General features: G+C 36.2%; 1 protein-coding gene and 1 non-coding gene across 4 annotated transcripts in view; one reads left to right on the top strand and one right to left on the bottom strand.

Moving 5' to 3' along the window:
* Positions 1-13804, bottom strand: part of CERT1 (ceramide transporter 1) — a 123070-nt gene that overhangs the window by 42803 nt on the left and 66463 nt on the right. For all 3 annotated transcript variants that reach the window (XM_043920025.1, XM_043920022.1, XM_043920024.1), the window contains 2 exons: positions 9783-9866; positions 3996-4153 (listed from right to left, as the gene is read on the bottom strand). In XM_043920025.1, coding sequence (XP_043775960.1) covers positions 3996-4153; positions 9783-9866 — 242 coding nt within the window. The remainder of the gene's footprint in view (positions 1-3995; positions 4154-9782; positions 9867-13804) is intronic.
* Positions 5449-5555, top strand: LOC122705936. The gene has a single exon (XR_006344207.1). It is a non-coding gene; the product is annotated as a U6 spliceosomal RNA (small nuclear RNA).

Genomic DNA, 13804 nt, shown 5'->3' with positions numbered 1-13804 from the left:
CTCAATAATTGGTAAAACCAGTAACTGCAAAAAAGATATTCTAGGAGATGTTTCTTATACTTTCCAACTGCTGGATTAAATTATTTTAGAGCTGAAAAAGAGCTTAGATTTCTACTTTAACCTTCTGCTTTTATAGATAAGGAAGGTCTATAGCTCTCAGAAACTGCTAAAAGATCCAAGGACAAAATTTTAAAAGGCTGGCCTTGGCACCAACCTCAAACTTTCTTTTTTAGAACAATGGACTGCAATGGATCAAATCTGGTATTAAAGCCCAACAGAATTACTATTAATATAAAGAACCTAACACCTTTATTCCTTCACCTCAAATATTTAAGGGTTAAAGTACAAACAGAACTCACACAGAGCTTAACCACTTCTAAAAACCCATCTGAATTAAGTTAGTGCAAATCAATGAATTAGTATAGTGGGCCTACAAACTGTTGTGTACTGAAATGAAGACAGGACTACAGAACCATCAGAATGGCTAAAATTAAAATATAAAAAATCACTCACAAAAAAATGACAATACCAAGTGCAGTCAAGGGTGAAAAGCAATTAGAATTCTCACTTACTTGCTGGTGGGACTATAAACTGATATAACTACTTTGGAAAACTGTCTACCTCTATACACCTAAAGCTACGTATACACCTCATGAACTGATAATTCTATTGCTTGGTATATGCCCAAATGAAAACAGTGCATATATCCACCAAAAATACACATAACAATGCTCACAGCAGCTTTATTCACAAGAGCCAAAATAAAAAAATGCCCATCAGCAGGAAGAAGGAAAAATCACAGTAAAGTCACAGAATGAAAATGCATCATATAATGAACAGTATACAGGAATAATACTCTATAACAATAAAAAACAACAAATTATCACTACAGGGTACAAGATGAAGGAACTTCACAATCAGTGTTGGGGAGGGGGTAGCCAGACAGAAGAGTATATTTTGTATGATTCCATTTACATGCTGTCCAAGAACAGGCAAAACTAATCTATAAGGATATATTAATAAGTTAAAACTGTGGTTACTTCTTGAGGCCGTGGCATGGTATGGAGTAGGAAGAGGCATGAAAACCTGGGGGGGGCGGGGGGGGGGGCGGGTTATAAAACTTCCATGTTTTGATTTCAGCAGTAGCTACAGGGGAGTATACATATGTATAAGACTCATCTGGCAGTACATTTAAGAGTGGTATCCTTCACTGTACATACATTAAACCTTAATTTTAAAAATCAACAAAACAAAACCCCCCGGAACAGCAATAACACTAGAAAGACCTTGAGGAAAGTGAATAAACATGTGAAATTATACACCTGTGAATCTATTAATATAAGCAAACATCTTTGATGAGTAGGCTTTCTCTTATTAACAACGAAAATTGCTTAATCTTAGAATTCTTGGACATAACTGGCTAAAAATTAAGTATACTTCTATAAAAGAAGGAATTATTTATACAGGTAACTGGGAAAAATCATCACCACTGAAGAATATTAAATTATTTAACTATAAGAACAATGGATATAATGTTAGAAATCTACATAAGAGCTATTAAACATAAAATTGGAGACTATAGAGATTTACATATATATTATACATATCTACTATATATGTATATCTACTATATACTAGATAAATATATATTAGAAATATACATAAAAGGTATACAGCTATTAAATAGCTATTATTTTATCAACTATCACGTATTTAATTGCTCTCATTAGATTTTAACATCCTTCAAGAATGACTTCCTGTTCATTACTGTTTCCTCATTTCCAGCTTACAGTTTAGCACACAACAAGCATACAAATACTTCTTGAAAAAAACACAATTTTCAGTTAAACCATATTGTTATCATTGTACTTTCCTTCCCAATTATATCAATTATCTAAGTGAAGTGAAAGTAGCTCAGTCGTGTCCAACTCTTTGCGACCCCATGGACCATACAGTCTATGGAATTCTCCAGGTCAGAATACTGGAGTGGGTAGCCTTTCCCTTCTCCAGGGGATCTTCCCAACCCAGGGATCGAACCCAGGTCTCCTACATTGCAGGCAGATTCTTTACCAGCTGAGCCAAGGACATGTTTGTTGATAAACAACTCTCTCTATTCAAGAATTTCCTAATCTTTACAGTGTGTGCATATATATAAGAATATATATGTACATACATACTAAATATATGTGCATATACTGTATATGCACACATGCATTTACATTTCCTGCAAAATGTAACTGGGACTCTATATCAACCTTGAGAAAAAACGTGATGGTGGAAAAGGTGAATGAGACTTGTAAGAGCACTATAAATTACAGTTGTTTGCAGATTTCGATTAATACTACCATCTTTTGTGCTGTTATTTGGCTAAATATGGTACCAAAAAAGTGTTTTTTTTCACAGATTCTTTGATACAGTCTACCTGGTGCTACCCAGTAAAGAAAGAGAATGGATAAGATTACCAATATTGAAGACAACTACAAATCCATGTCCCTTTTCAAATAAGAAATTTGACTGCCAAAAAGATGGGGAAGACATGTGTTATTAATGGATTTTTTTTTAGGCAGTGTCGTTAGAGCACATGACTGGAGATGGTGACTCTCTAGGGAAGGATTAGTAGACTGGGGGTGGGGGGCGGGATGGGGGGTGCTTAAGAGAAAGCTACCAAAAAGGTTTGAATAAGCTAATCCAGACAAGTTGAAAGGTTCTCTTGAACCGGTAGTCTACTGAATTCAAGGGGGTGTCCTGTTTTCTCACACTTTATTTTTGTGAATTAGTAAAAATTCACTATGATCCACAACTGAAATCATTGATGGTATAACAGTTTGACTCCAGAATAATAATGAAGTACCTGTATGTATCTTAAATGAATATTTTTACTGCTTGGTTTTAAAAGAAAACATATAGTCAATCAACCTGGCTTACTTTCACCTGCACCCGAGAATATGCGAACCTTTTTCAAACATCAAGCGCTACTAAACTATAGCCATTCTGCTGTTACATCAGTGATGACACTGCCTTCCTTAGTGTTCTGCTCAAATTGCTAAGACCTCCAAATACTGCAAGCAGTATGACTCACTGATGGGTGATCGATTCTGAGTTAAAATATGGAAGAGTAAAATTCTTCTAATTCTGCTCCTTAGTACCTCTAGACGAGCCTCTAGCCTCAGCTGCTGCTTCTGTAAAATGATGGCACTGAACTACGACTAATTCTCTAAGATACGCTTTGGTTCTAACATTTTTCTGATATTAAATTATAAACAAAAGTTTTCCTACTAAACAAATTCACTGAGCCAAATTCTACTTCACACTTACAACTAAAGATTCATATTATAACATTATTATCAGTGCTGCAGTTTAAACAAAGGTAGGGAAGGGGAACAGAAAGCAAATGTTCAATGAACAACAAAATGTGTGTTATGCGACACCAGTGATGTTGGAAAACATACACAGCCATGAATGCAGTAAGTTAATATTTAACTTTATAAATCGGTATTTTTTATATACACCAAGTAGCTCATATAACTTAAGTATACATTCATGTCTTAGACAATAGAGCTGCTGCTGCTGCTAAGTCGCTTCAGTCGTGTCCGACTCTGTGCGACCCCATAGACAGCAGCCCAGCAGGCTCCCCCGTCCCTGGGATTCTCCAGGCAAGAACACTGGAGTGGGTTACCATTTCCTTCTCCAGACAATAAAGCTAGGAAATGTTAAATGGTTCATACTTCTATTCCAAGCATTACTATTATCATTAGAAAAACTTTTATGTTAAAATCCAATGAAGAACGCATACCATACAATAACCAAATACATAACCAATGAATCTCATTAAAAAAATGAATTTAAGATGTTCTCAAGTTTTAGAGAATTAGTACCACCTGCTACTTCTAACAATCCAAAAGATCTTTCCCTAAGAAGTTAGTTAGGTTTAAATGTTTGATTGGTATATAAAGAAAATCTGATTATTTTTTTAAAAGAAGAAAAGATAATCTTACCTTGTCCATTCTCTTTTGCCAGCTATCCTCACGTTTTACCATTAACTCAATACAATGAGAAAGTGTAGCAAGGATTCCGGCAGTAGTTGCTTTAAAAGTTATCGCCTCACCTTTAAAGTCTATACCATTAATTCCTTTCGGTGTTACATGTGGAAATACTGGGGAAAAAAAATTATTCACTATAAATCTTTGTAACAAAGAAATCATTCCTCATTACAACTTAAAATTAGATATTTTTTAGAGAACTAGAAGAGCAGAACTTTCAAAATGGAGTTGCCTTCCTGTTGGCCAACACTTAAAAATTTCCATCCATCTCTATAAAGCAAAGAAGCTTGGGACAACATATGCACTCTCAAGTCCTTTTCTCTGATTCTGCTTCCTGAAACCTGTTTGCCAAGCTGTACCCAGTAAATAATTGGTAAAAGAAGTAATAATTTAATAATAACAGATAGCCTAGAGTGAGACCTAATTATGGCAAGAACTACCTTATATTTTGAGAAAACCTGAATTTAAAAAAAATATCTGAGGAGAAACTGCTGAAATGAATAAGGTAATATAAGAAACTTAGGTAAATGTCTGAATATAATTCTGGGACCAATGCATACATAAAAATGGTTATGTTCATATATTATAATTTTAATTTAAAGTTAGTCTTTGAATTAAATGAACAATCTTAAAAAAAAAAACTCATAAGATGCAAACAAGACAGAATAATATCTTTAAGCTTTATTCATTTATTTTTGGGCCACCACGTGCAGTATGTACAATCTGAGTTCCCTGACTAGGGTTCGAACCCACAACCCCCTGCATTGGAAGCATGGAGTCTTAATCACTGGACAGTCAGGGAAGTCCCAGAGCACTATAGTTATAAGAAATCATTTCAATAGAACTCTTATAAATGAAATAATACTTCCAACTTTAAAAATTCATCATGTAGATATGACAGCAAAGCGACAATCCAAAAATTAAACTGACAAACTAAACTTCATCAAACTTTAAAATTTCTACTTTTGAAGGCACTGTTAAAAGAATGAGAGTTGCAGTTGTGGGATAAGTAAGTCTAGAGAGCTAATCTAAGTTAATAACAAAATAATGGTAACTGAGAAAAATATGTTAATGAACTTGACTACAGTAATCATTTCACCATAATCATATACCCCAAATCACTATACTGAACACCTTAAATATTTTTCTGTTGTTGTTTAGTTGTTCAGTTGTGTCTGACTCGCTTCGATCCCAAGGACTGTAGCCCACCAGGCTCCACTGTCCATGGGATTTCCCAAGCCAGAATACTGAAGTGGGTTGCCATTTCCTTTTCCAGGGGATCTTCCTGACCTAGAGACTGAACTCACATCTCCTGTTGGCAGGTGGATTCTTTACCAATGAGCCACCTGGGAAGTCTCACCTCAAATATATATAATATCCACATAAAATTTTTTTAAAAGAATGATGAGTGCTCGCTTCGGCAGCACATATACTAAAATTGGAACGATACAGAGAAGATTAGCATGGCCCCTGCGCAAGGATGACATGCAAATTCGTGAAGCGTTCCATATTTTATCCTCTATGACCCACCTCCCAGAATATTGGAAATAAAAGCAAAACTAAACAAATGGGACCTAATGAAACTTAAAAGCTTTTGCACTACAAAGGAAACTATAAGTAAGGTGAAAAGACAGCCGTCAGATTGGGAGAAAATAATAGCAAATGAAGAAACGGACAAAGGATTAATCTCAAAAATATACAAGCAACTCCTGCAGCTCAATTCCAGAAAAATAAATGACCCAATCAAAAAATGGGCCAAAGAACTAAACAGACATTTCTCCAAAGAAGACATACAGATGGCTAACAAACACATGAAAAGATGCTCAACATCACTCATTATTAGAGAAATGCAAATCAAAACCACAATGAGGTACCATTACACGCCAGTCAGGATGGCTGCTATCCAAAAGTCTACAAGCAATAAATGCTGGAGAGGGTGTGGAGAAAAGGGAACCCTCTTACACTGTTGGTGGGAATGCAAACTAGTACAGCCGCTATGGAAAACAGTGTGGAGATTCCTTAAAAAACTGGAAATAGAACTGCCATATGACCCAGCAATCCCACTTCTGGGCATACACACTGAGGAAACCAGATCTGAAAGAGACACGTGCACCCCAATGTTCATCGCAGCACTGTTTATAATAGCCAGGACATGGAAGCAACCTAGATGCCCATCAGCAGATGAATGGATAAGGAAGCTGTGGTACATATACACCATGGAATATTACTCAGCCATTAAAAAGAATTCATTTGAACCAGTCCTAATGAGATGGATGAAACTGGAGCCCCTTATACAGAGTGAAGTAAGCCAGAAAGATAAAGAACATTACAGCATACTAACACATATATATGGAATTTAGAAAGGTGATAACGATAACCCTATATGCAAAACAGAAAAAGAGACACAGAAATACAGAACAGACTTTTGAACTTTGTGGGAGAATGTGAGGGTGGGATATTTCAAAAGAACAGTATGTATACTATCTATGGTGAAACAGATCACCAGCCCAGGTGGGATGCATGAGACAAGTGCTCCGGCCTGGTGCACTGGGAAGACCCAGAGGAATCGGGTGGAGAGGGAGGTGGGAGGGGGGATCGGGATGGGGAATACGTGTAAATCCATGGCTGATTCATATCAATGTATGACAAAACCCACTGGAAAAAAAAAAAATAATAAAAAAAAAAAAAAGGAAAAAAAAAAAAAGGAAAAAAAAAAAAAAAGGAAAAAAAAAAAAAAAAGAATGATGAAACAAGCCACAGACTGGAAAAAAAAAAAATCTTTGCACAGAATACATATGATAAAGGACATATTCTTTATCTATCTATCCACATATATATATTACATATTAATATAGATATCTCAGTATATTAATATATCAATACAATACACAGTAATCTCAACAGGAAAATATAATCTAATTGAAAATTGAGCAAAAGATCTGAATACACATTTCACCAAAGAAGAAATATGAACAGCAAATAAGCAGATAAAAAGATGCTCAACACTTACAGATACTAGAAAAAGGCAAATTAAAACTACAGTGAGATACCACTATACACCTATTAGAAGACTAAACTTTTAAAAGACTGACCACATCAAGGGTCAGTGGGGATATGGAGGAGCTTCAGCTCTCAAATATGACTGGTGAAAAGTAGCCTGGAAGGTTTTTAAAAAGTTAAATATATACCTACCACATGATTCAACCATGCCATCTCTCCAAAGAAATGAAATATATGTCCATAAAAAAACTGTGTTTGAATGTTCACAGGAACATTATTTATAACAGCTCCAAACTGTAAACAACCCAAATTTGCACCAACAGACAAATGGACTGAAGAAACCTGTCAAGTCATCTGTACGAGGGAATACTATTCAGCAATGAAAAGACACTGAATAATGATATGCATAACAATGAGAAATTTCAAATGAAGAAAGAGATCAGGCAAGAAAAACTGAATTCATTAGATTCTAGAAAATACAGACTAATCTACAGTGACAGAAGGGGCTGTGGTTGGTTGAGCAGTGGAGAGAAAGGGAAGACAAAAGGGATGGAGGCAGGGAACTTTTGAAGGACAGTCTTGATGGTGGTGATAGCATCATGATAATATTAAAACTGACCAAACTGTAGACTGTAAATATATATACAGTGTATAGTATGTTAATTACATCTCAATAAAGCTGTTTGAAAACCTATTTTCTTTTTCTTGTGTTCACTCTTACAAAAGATCATATTTATTTTACTATGAAATAAGGTTTACTTCTGGACTCTCAATTCTATTCCACTGTTCTATATATCTTTCCTTGAATTCCAGAAGAACATTTACTTTTGTTTCATTGACTACTCTAAAGCCTTTGACTGTGTGGATCACAACAAAGTGTGGAAAATTCTTCAAGTGATGGAAATACCAGACCACCTTACCTGTCTCCTGAGAAATCTTCATGCAGGTCAAGAAGCAACACTTAGGACCGGACATGGAACAACGGACTGGTTCCAAATTGGGGAAAGAGTACATTAAGGCTATATATTGTCACCCTGCTTATTTAACTTACATGCAGAGTACATCATGCAAAATGCTGGGCTGGATGAAGCACAAGCTGGAATCAAGATTGCCGGGAGAAATATCAATAACCTCAGATTGCAGATGACACCACCCTTATGGCAGAAAGTGAAGAGGAACTAAATAAAGAGCCTCTTGCTAAAGATGAAAGAGGAGAGTGAAAAGGCTGGCTTAAAATTCAACATTCAGAAAACTAACATCATGGCATCTGGTCCCATCACTTCATGGCAAATAGATGGGCAAACAATGAAAACAGTGACAGACTTTATTTTCTTGGGCTCCAAAATCATTGCAGATGGTAACTGCAGCCATGAAATTAAAAGATGCTTGCTCCTTGGAAGAAAAGCAATGACAAACCTAGACAGCGTATTAAAAAGCAGAGACGTTATTTTACTGACAAAGGTCCATATAGTCAAAGCTATGGTTTTTCCAACAGTCATCATGTATAGACGTGAGAGTTAGACCATAAAGAAGGCTGAGCACAGAATTGATGCTTTTGAACTATGGTGCTAGAGAAGACTCTTGAGCGTCCTTTGGACTGAAAGGAGATCAAACTAGTCAATCCTAGAGGAAGTCAATCCTGAATATTCACTGGAAGGACTGATACTGAAGCTGAAGCTCCAATACTTTGTCCACCTGATGCAAAGAGCTGACTCACTGGAAAAGAGCTGATGCTGGGAAAGACTGAAGGCAAAAGGAGACGAGGGCAACAGAGGACGAAATGGTTAGATAGCATCCTTGACTCAATGGACATGAATCTGAGCAAACTCCAAGAGACAGTGAAGGACAGGAAAGCCTGACATGTTGCAATATATGGGGTCGCAAAGAGTCAGACAGGGCTTAGCAACTGAAAAACAATCAGATTTTACTTCATATTCTTTCTTAACGTCAGCAAAAATAAGCATAATTAGATTAACTTATTTTTCTCACAAAGGGTTATTTGCAACTTAAAGTTTTAAGAATCCATGTCAGCTTTTTCTCAGAATATATTAAAAGAAAGCACTGACTACGAGTCACAGGTTTCTGTTGCAACCTAACTTCTCCCAGAAGATACCACATATATGTGATACCACGTGTTATTTGTCTTTGGTTTATTTCTTAGCATAATGCCCTCCATGTTCATCTGTGTTGTTAAAAACACAGATATCTAATGAACAATTAGGAATTCCATCCAAAAAGTAACTCATTATTAACTGATATATGAAATAAACCACCTTGTTCCTGAGTTTATGAACAACTGTGCTATGAAAGCAGCTATTTCAATAATTTTCCTTTAGTAACACTGATTAAATACATTGCAACAACAGTTTATCAAGTGGAAAGAGAAAAGAACATTAAAGACAGAAATAACATTAAAGAAACATTCAAGTTCCACTACAATCTTTCCTAACAAATATTTTTTCAGTACTAGAAACTGATTCTACCAAACACTACTGAAATAAATGGCCAATGTCTAAAATTTAGAACGAAATATTTGTCAGATAAGCTCTCATATTACTTAATGTCAGACTGTATTTTACCTCCATGTCTTTTCCTAGAAGAAACTTTCATGTTCCAACTTAAAAAAATACTTTTTCCAATTACTCCATTAAATAATTATTCCTGTTAAATAGTTAGTTACTATGTAACTTTAGAAAGTATATTTTTTCCACATACCCTGAGAGAGAAAACTTTACTACTTACCCTTTTCCTTATTGCCATTGGTATTATGCAAGAAGTCTCCATCAGAACGTGTCGTAGGAAAGTCATCTTCATCATCTTCTACCACTAAGTAAAATATATATAAGAATATCAGGATGAAAGCACACAGAAATCAACCAGGTTTATTCTTATGTTCAACTGATTAAATATTCTCTGGATTCCCTGAATACACGATCTTATTCATCTTTGTATTCTCAGTGCTCATCAATAGATGTCCAATAAGTATGCTGTGAAATGTCTTTAAATACATTATTATAAAAACCGTATCCATTCTCATTTTTGTAAGGGATAGTACTGAGATATAAATTATTCTGTCCTTTGAGTCTTCATATCTCTTCCTCCTTACCTTGGGGAGATTTTGTAATTCTGCCAGAGGCCTACAAAGACTGAAGAGGATGGTAATGGTATCAATAGATAAAGAAGATACTTTATCTTGCCTCCAGGATACGCAGGGAAAATATAATGACTTACAGTTGTGATACTGATTTTAATTCATCCCAATATGTCTGTGCCTGGATATTCCTTTTAACTTATCCAATTCCAGGAAATACAGAATCCCCTGTGTTCTTCAACATACCTCTTTCTTCTATACAATACTCTCCTTTTATACTGCCTAACATATGAATCCTCTGCACTATATATTCTGCTTCTAAATTTCTAAAATTTCTAAAATTCTGCTTCATCAATTTCTAAACCTCAGCCACCAACCTTATTCTATATTTTTGAATGGCTTCTTTGGTTTGTTAGGTTGGAGCAAAAGTAACTGCAGCTTTTGCATTGTTGAAATTTGCCATTTGATATTAGAGTACATTCTAAATAAATATGGTTATGTTATATATCATTTTAATGCACATTTCTTGCTTTTTTTGGCTAATGATTTATTACTTGTTTATTTTAAACTATGGAAATGATACAAGACAAAAAGCAAATTTGAGTGATTTTCTCATTTGAGTTCAAAACGGTTCGTGAAGCAGTGCAGACAACTCACAACATCAACAATGAATTTGGCCCAGAACTGCTAACAAACATACAGTGCTATGGGGGGCTCAAGAAGTTCTGTAAAGGAGACAAGAGCCTTGAGGATGAGCAGCCTAGTGGCTGGCTGGTGACAATGACAGGTGACAGCCATCATTGAAAATGATCCTCTTACAACTACACGAGAAGTTGCTGAAGAATTCAGCATCAACCATTCTGTGGTCATTCAGCATTCGAAGCAAATTAGAAAGGTGAAAAAGCTTGGTAAGTGGTGCCTCATGAGCTGACTGGAAATTTTAAAAAATCATCATTTTAGTGTTGTCTTCTCTTAATCTATGTAGCAACAATTATCTCTTGATCAGATTGTGACATGTGATGAACAGTGCATTGTACAGGACAACCGATGACGACCAGCTCAGTGTTGGACCAAGAAGCTCCAAAGCACTTCCCAAAGCCAAACATGCACCAAAAACAGGCCATGGTCACTCTTCCGTGGTCTGTAGCCGGTCTGATCCACTACAGCTTTCTGAATCCTGGCAAAACCATTGTATCTGAGAAGTATGCTCAACAGATTGATCGGATGCACTGAAAACTGCAGTGCTGGCAGCTGGCACTGGTCAATAGTAAGGGCCCAATTCTCCAGGACAACGCCCGACTGTACCTTGCACAGCCCACGCTTCCAAAGTTGAACAAATTGGGCTGCAAAGTTTTGCCTCAACCACCATATTTACTGAGCTCTCACCAACTATCACTTCTTCAAGCATCTAGACAACTTTTTGCAGGGAAAATACTTCCACAACTAACAAGATGCAGAAAATGCTTTCCAACAGTTCACTGAATCCCAAAGCATGGATTTTTATGCTGCAGGAATTAACAAATTTATTTCTCATTGGCAAAAATGTGTTAATTGTAATGACTCTTATTTTGATTAATAAAGATGTGCTTGAGTCTAGTCGTGCTGCAGTCCATGGGGCTGCAAAGAGTCGGACACGACTTGGCAACTGAACAACAATAATGATTTAAAATTCATGGTCTGAAATCATAATTGCGTTTGTATCAACCTAATATTATCTTTTGCTGAACTCCCTTTCTATAAGAGAAATCTTCACATTAAACTAATGTCTTACTTCTTGTCTGTATCTCCTTACGTCAGGAGCCATTTGGCTCTACAAGGAACATTTCATCTATTTTAACTCTCTCTCTAATGGAAGCAAAGCCTATTCCTATTTCTTATTCCTTCCCTGACTAAATGGAAAATACCTTTATTCAGTATTACCATTTTCTAATTAGTGGGCTATTTCATTTTTTTATTACCTGAAAAATTTGTTCTTATTTATAATAATTTTCAAACCACAAGCTGCCATTATCTATTAATACTAACACCTACTATTTTATCAGCAGCTAACTGCTATCAGTATCCAACTGACATTTTTCTTTTCCACACCCATCATTCCTACAGACTTCAATATCCATATTTTAGCTTCTGCAAATACTTTAGTTTCAAGATTAATCAAATTTCCAGATTCTGTGGATCTCTGGCTTCTCATCAATAATTTGCAAATAAGGTCAATTCTAAGAAACAGGCTTCCCTGGTGGCTCAGAGGGTAAAGCGTCTGCCTGCAATGCAGGAGACCCGGGTTAGATTCCTGGGTCGGGAAGATCCCCTGGAGAAGGAAATGGCAACCCACTCCAGTACTCTTGCCTGGAAAATCCCATGGACGGAAAAGCCTGGTAGGCTACCGTGCATGGGGTCGAAAAGAGTCGGACACGACTGAGCAACTTCACTTTCACTTTAAGAAATTAACTACCATAAAGCTGCTCTGACTTTAAGTCATCAATAGTCCTTAGATAGGATCCTGACCTTGGCTCAATACTACTATGATTAACTGGTCTTCAATATTGAAATTTTTGCACTTCTTTCATCTCCTCAGCATCTACCTTGGGTTACTAAAGATTTGCTTTCATCTCCCTAACCATTCACTAGCCTAGTACTATCAAACAGGAATTTTCAACCTTTTTTTTTTTTAAAGCAAATAATCAACATATAAAACTGATGAAAACAAAAGCTCCTCTTGGTAAAAAAGTGGCCTTTCCCCTTCCCTTCCCAACCAAGTACTCCTTGTCCATACTGAAGCCCCTTTAAGGGATATCTGGCATGGTTTGAAACATTGTCCCAGTACAAATCTCCCATCCCAATCAGACCAGTCTCTCCCTCACCAACACTGAAAACTATTATGCTAAATTCCATTTTTGGATCTTATACATTCCTGCTTTCATTATCCCTGTGATTATCCAAATTAACCATATTAATAACAGCAGCTATTATTGATTTTTTTGCTACTAAGCACAGTGCTAACATACATATTCTAATTTAAATCTCACAATCATGTGCTTGTGTAACAACATCCATGTTACAGAGGAAAGAGATGTGCAGAAATTGCTAAGTATTTCAAGTCATCAAACTAATGATGACTAGAAAAACAAGATCAGAACCTTTACTTTCAATATGTATATATATCTTGTTTTTGTGTGTGTGTTAAGTTGCTTTGGTCCTGTCTGACTCTGCGACCCTATGGACTGTAGCCCGCCAAACTCCTCTTTTATGGGGCTCTCAAGTCAAGAACACTGGAGTAGGTTGCCATTTTCTCCTCCAGGGGATCTTCCTGACCCAGGGATCAAACCCACATCTCCTGCATCGACAGGCAGGTTCTTTACCACCCGTGCCATCTATCTGGACCTAAATGGTTAATGAAATCTAACTGAAGAGTGTGTGTGTCTGTGTGTGGTGGTGGGGGGCGGGAGGCGTTCAGTCTTACTAGCAATTATAATAAAATGTTTTAAATAAAAACACTGAACACTTAAAATGAGAGCTTTCTATTATCATTTCAATGACACACAATGAAAGAAGCATGTGATTCTAAAAATTAAAGTCACAGATAATTTAGTCTTGGTAATTTAGTGAAAGTATTACTACACCTACAGAGATCCTCGGTTGGCAATTCTGATGTATAGTCGAAGCAAGAAACTAT

Source organism: Cervus elaphus, chromosome 12 (assembly GCF_910594005.1).
Source record: "Cervus elaphus chromosome 12, mCerEla1.1, whole genome shotgun sequence".
Classification (NCBI taxonomy): domain Eukaryota; kingdom Metazoa; phylum Chordata; class Mammalia; order Artiodactyla; family Cervidae; genus Cervus; species Cervus elaphus.
The sequence above is the reverse complement of the archived record's forward strand: the minus strand, read 5'-3'. Positions and strand labels throughout refer to the sequence as shown.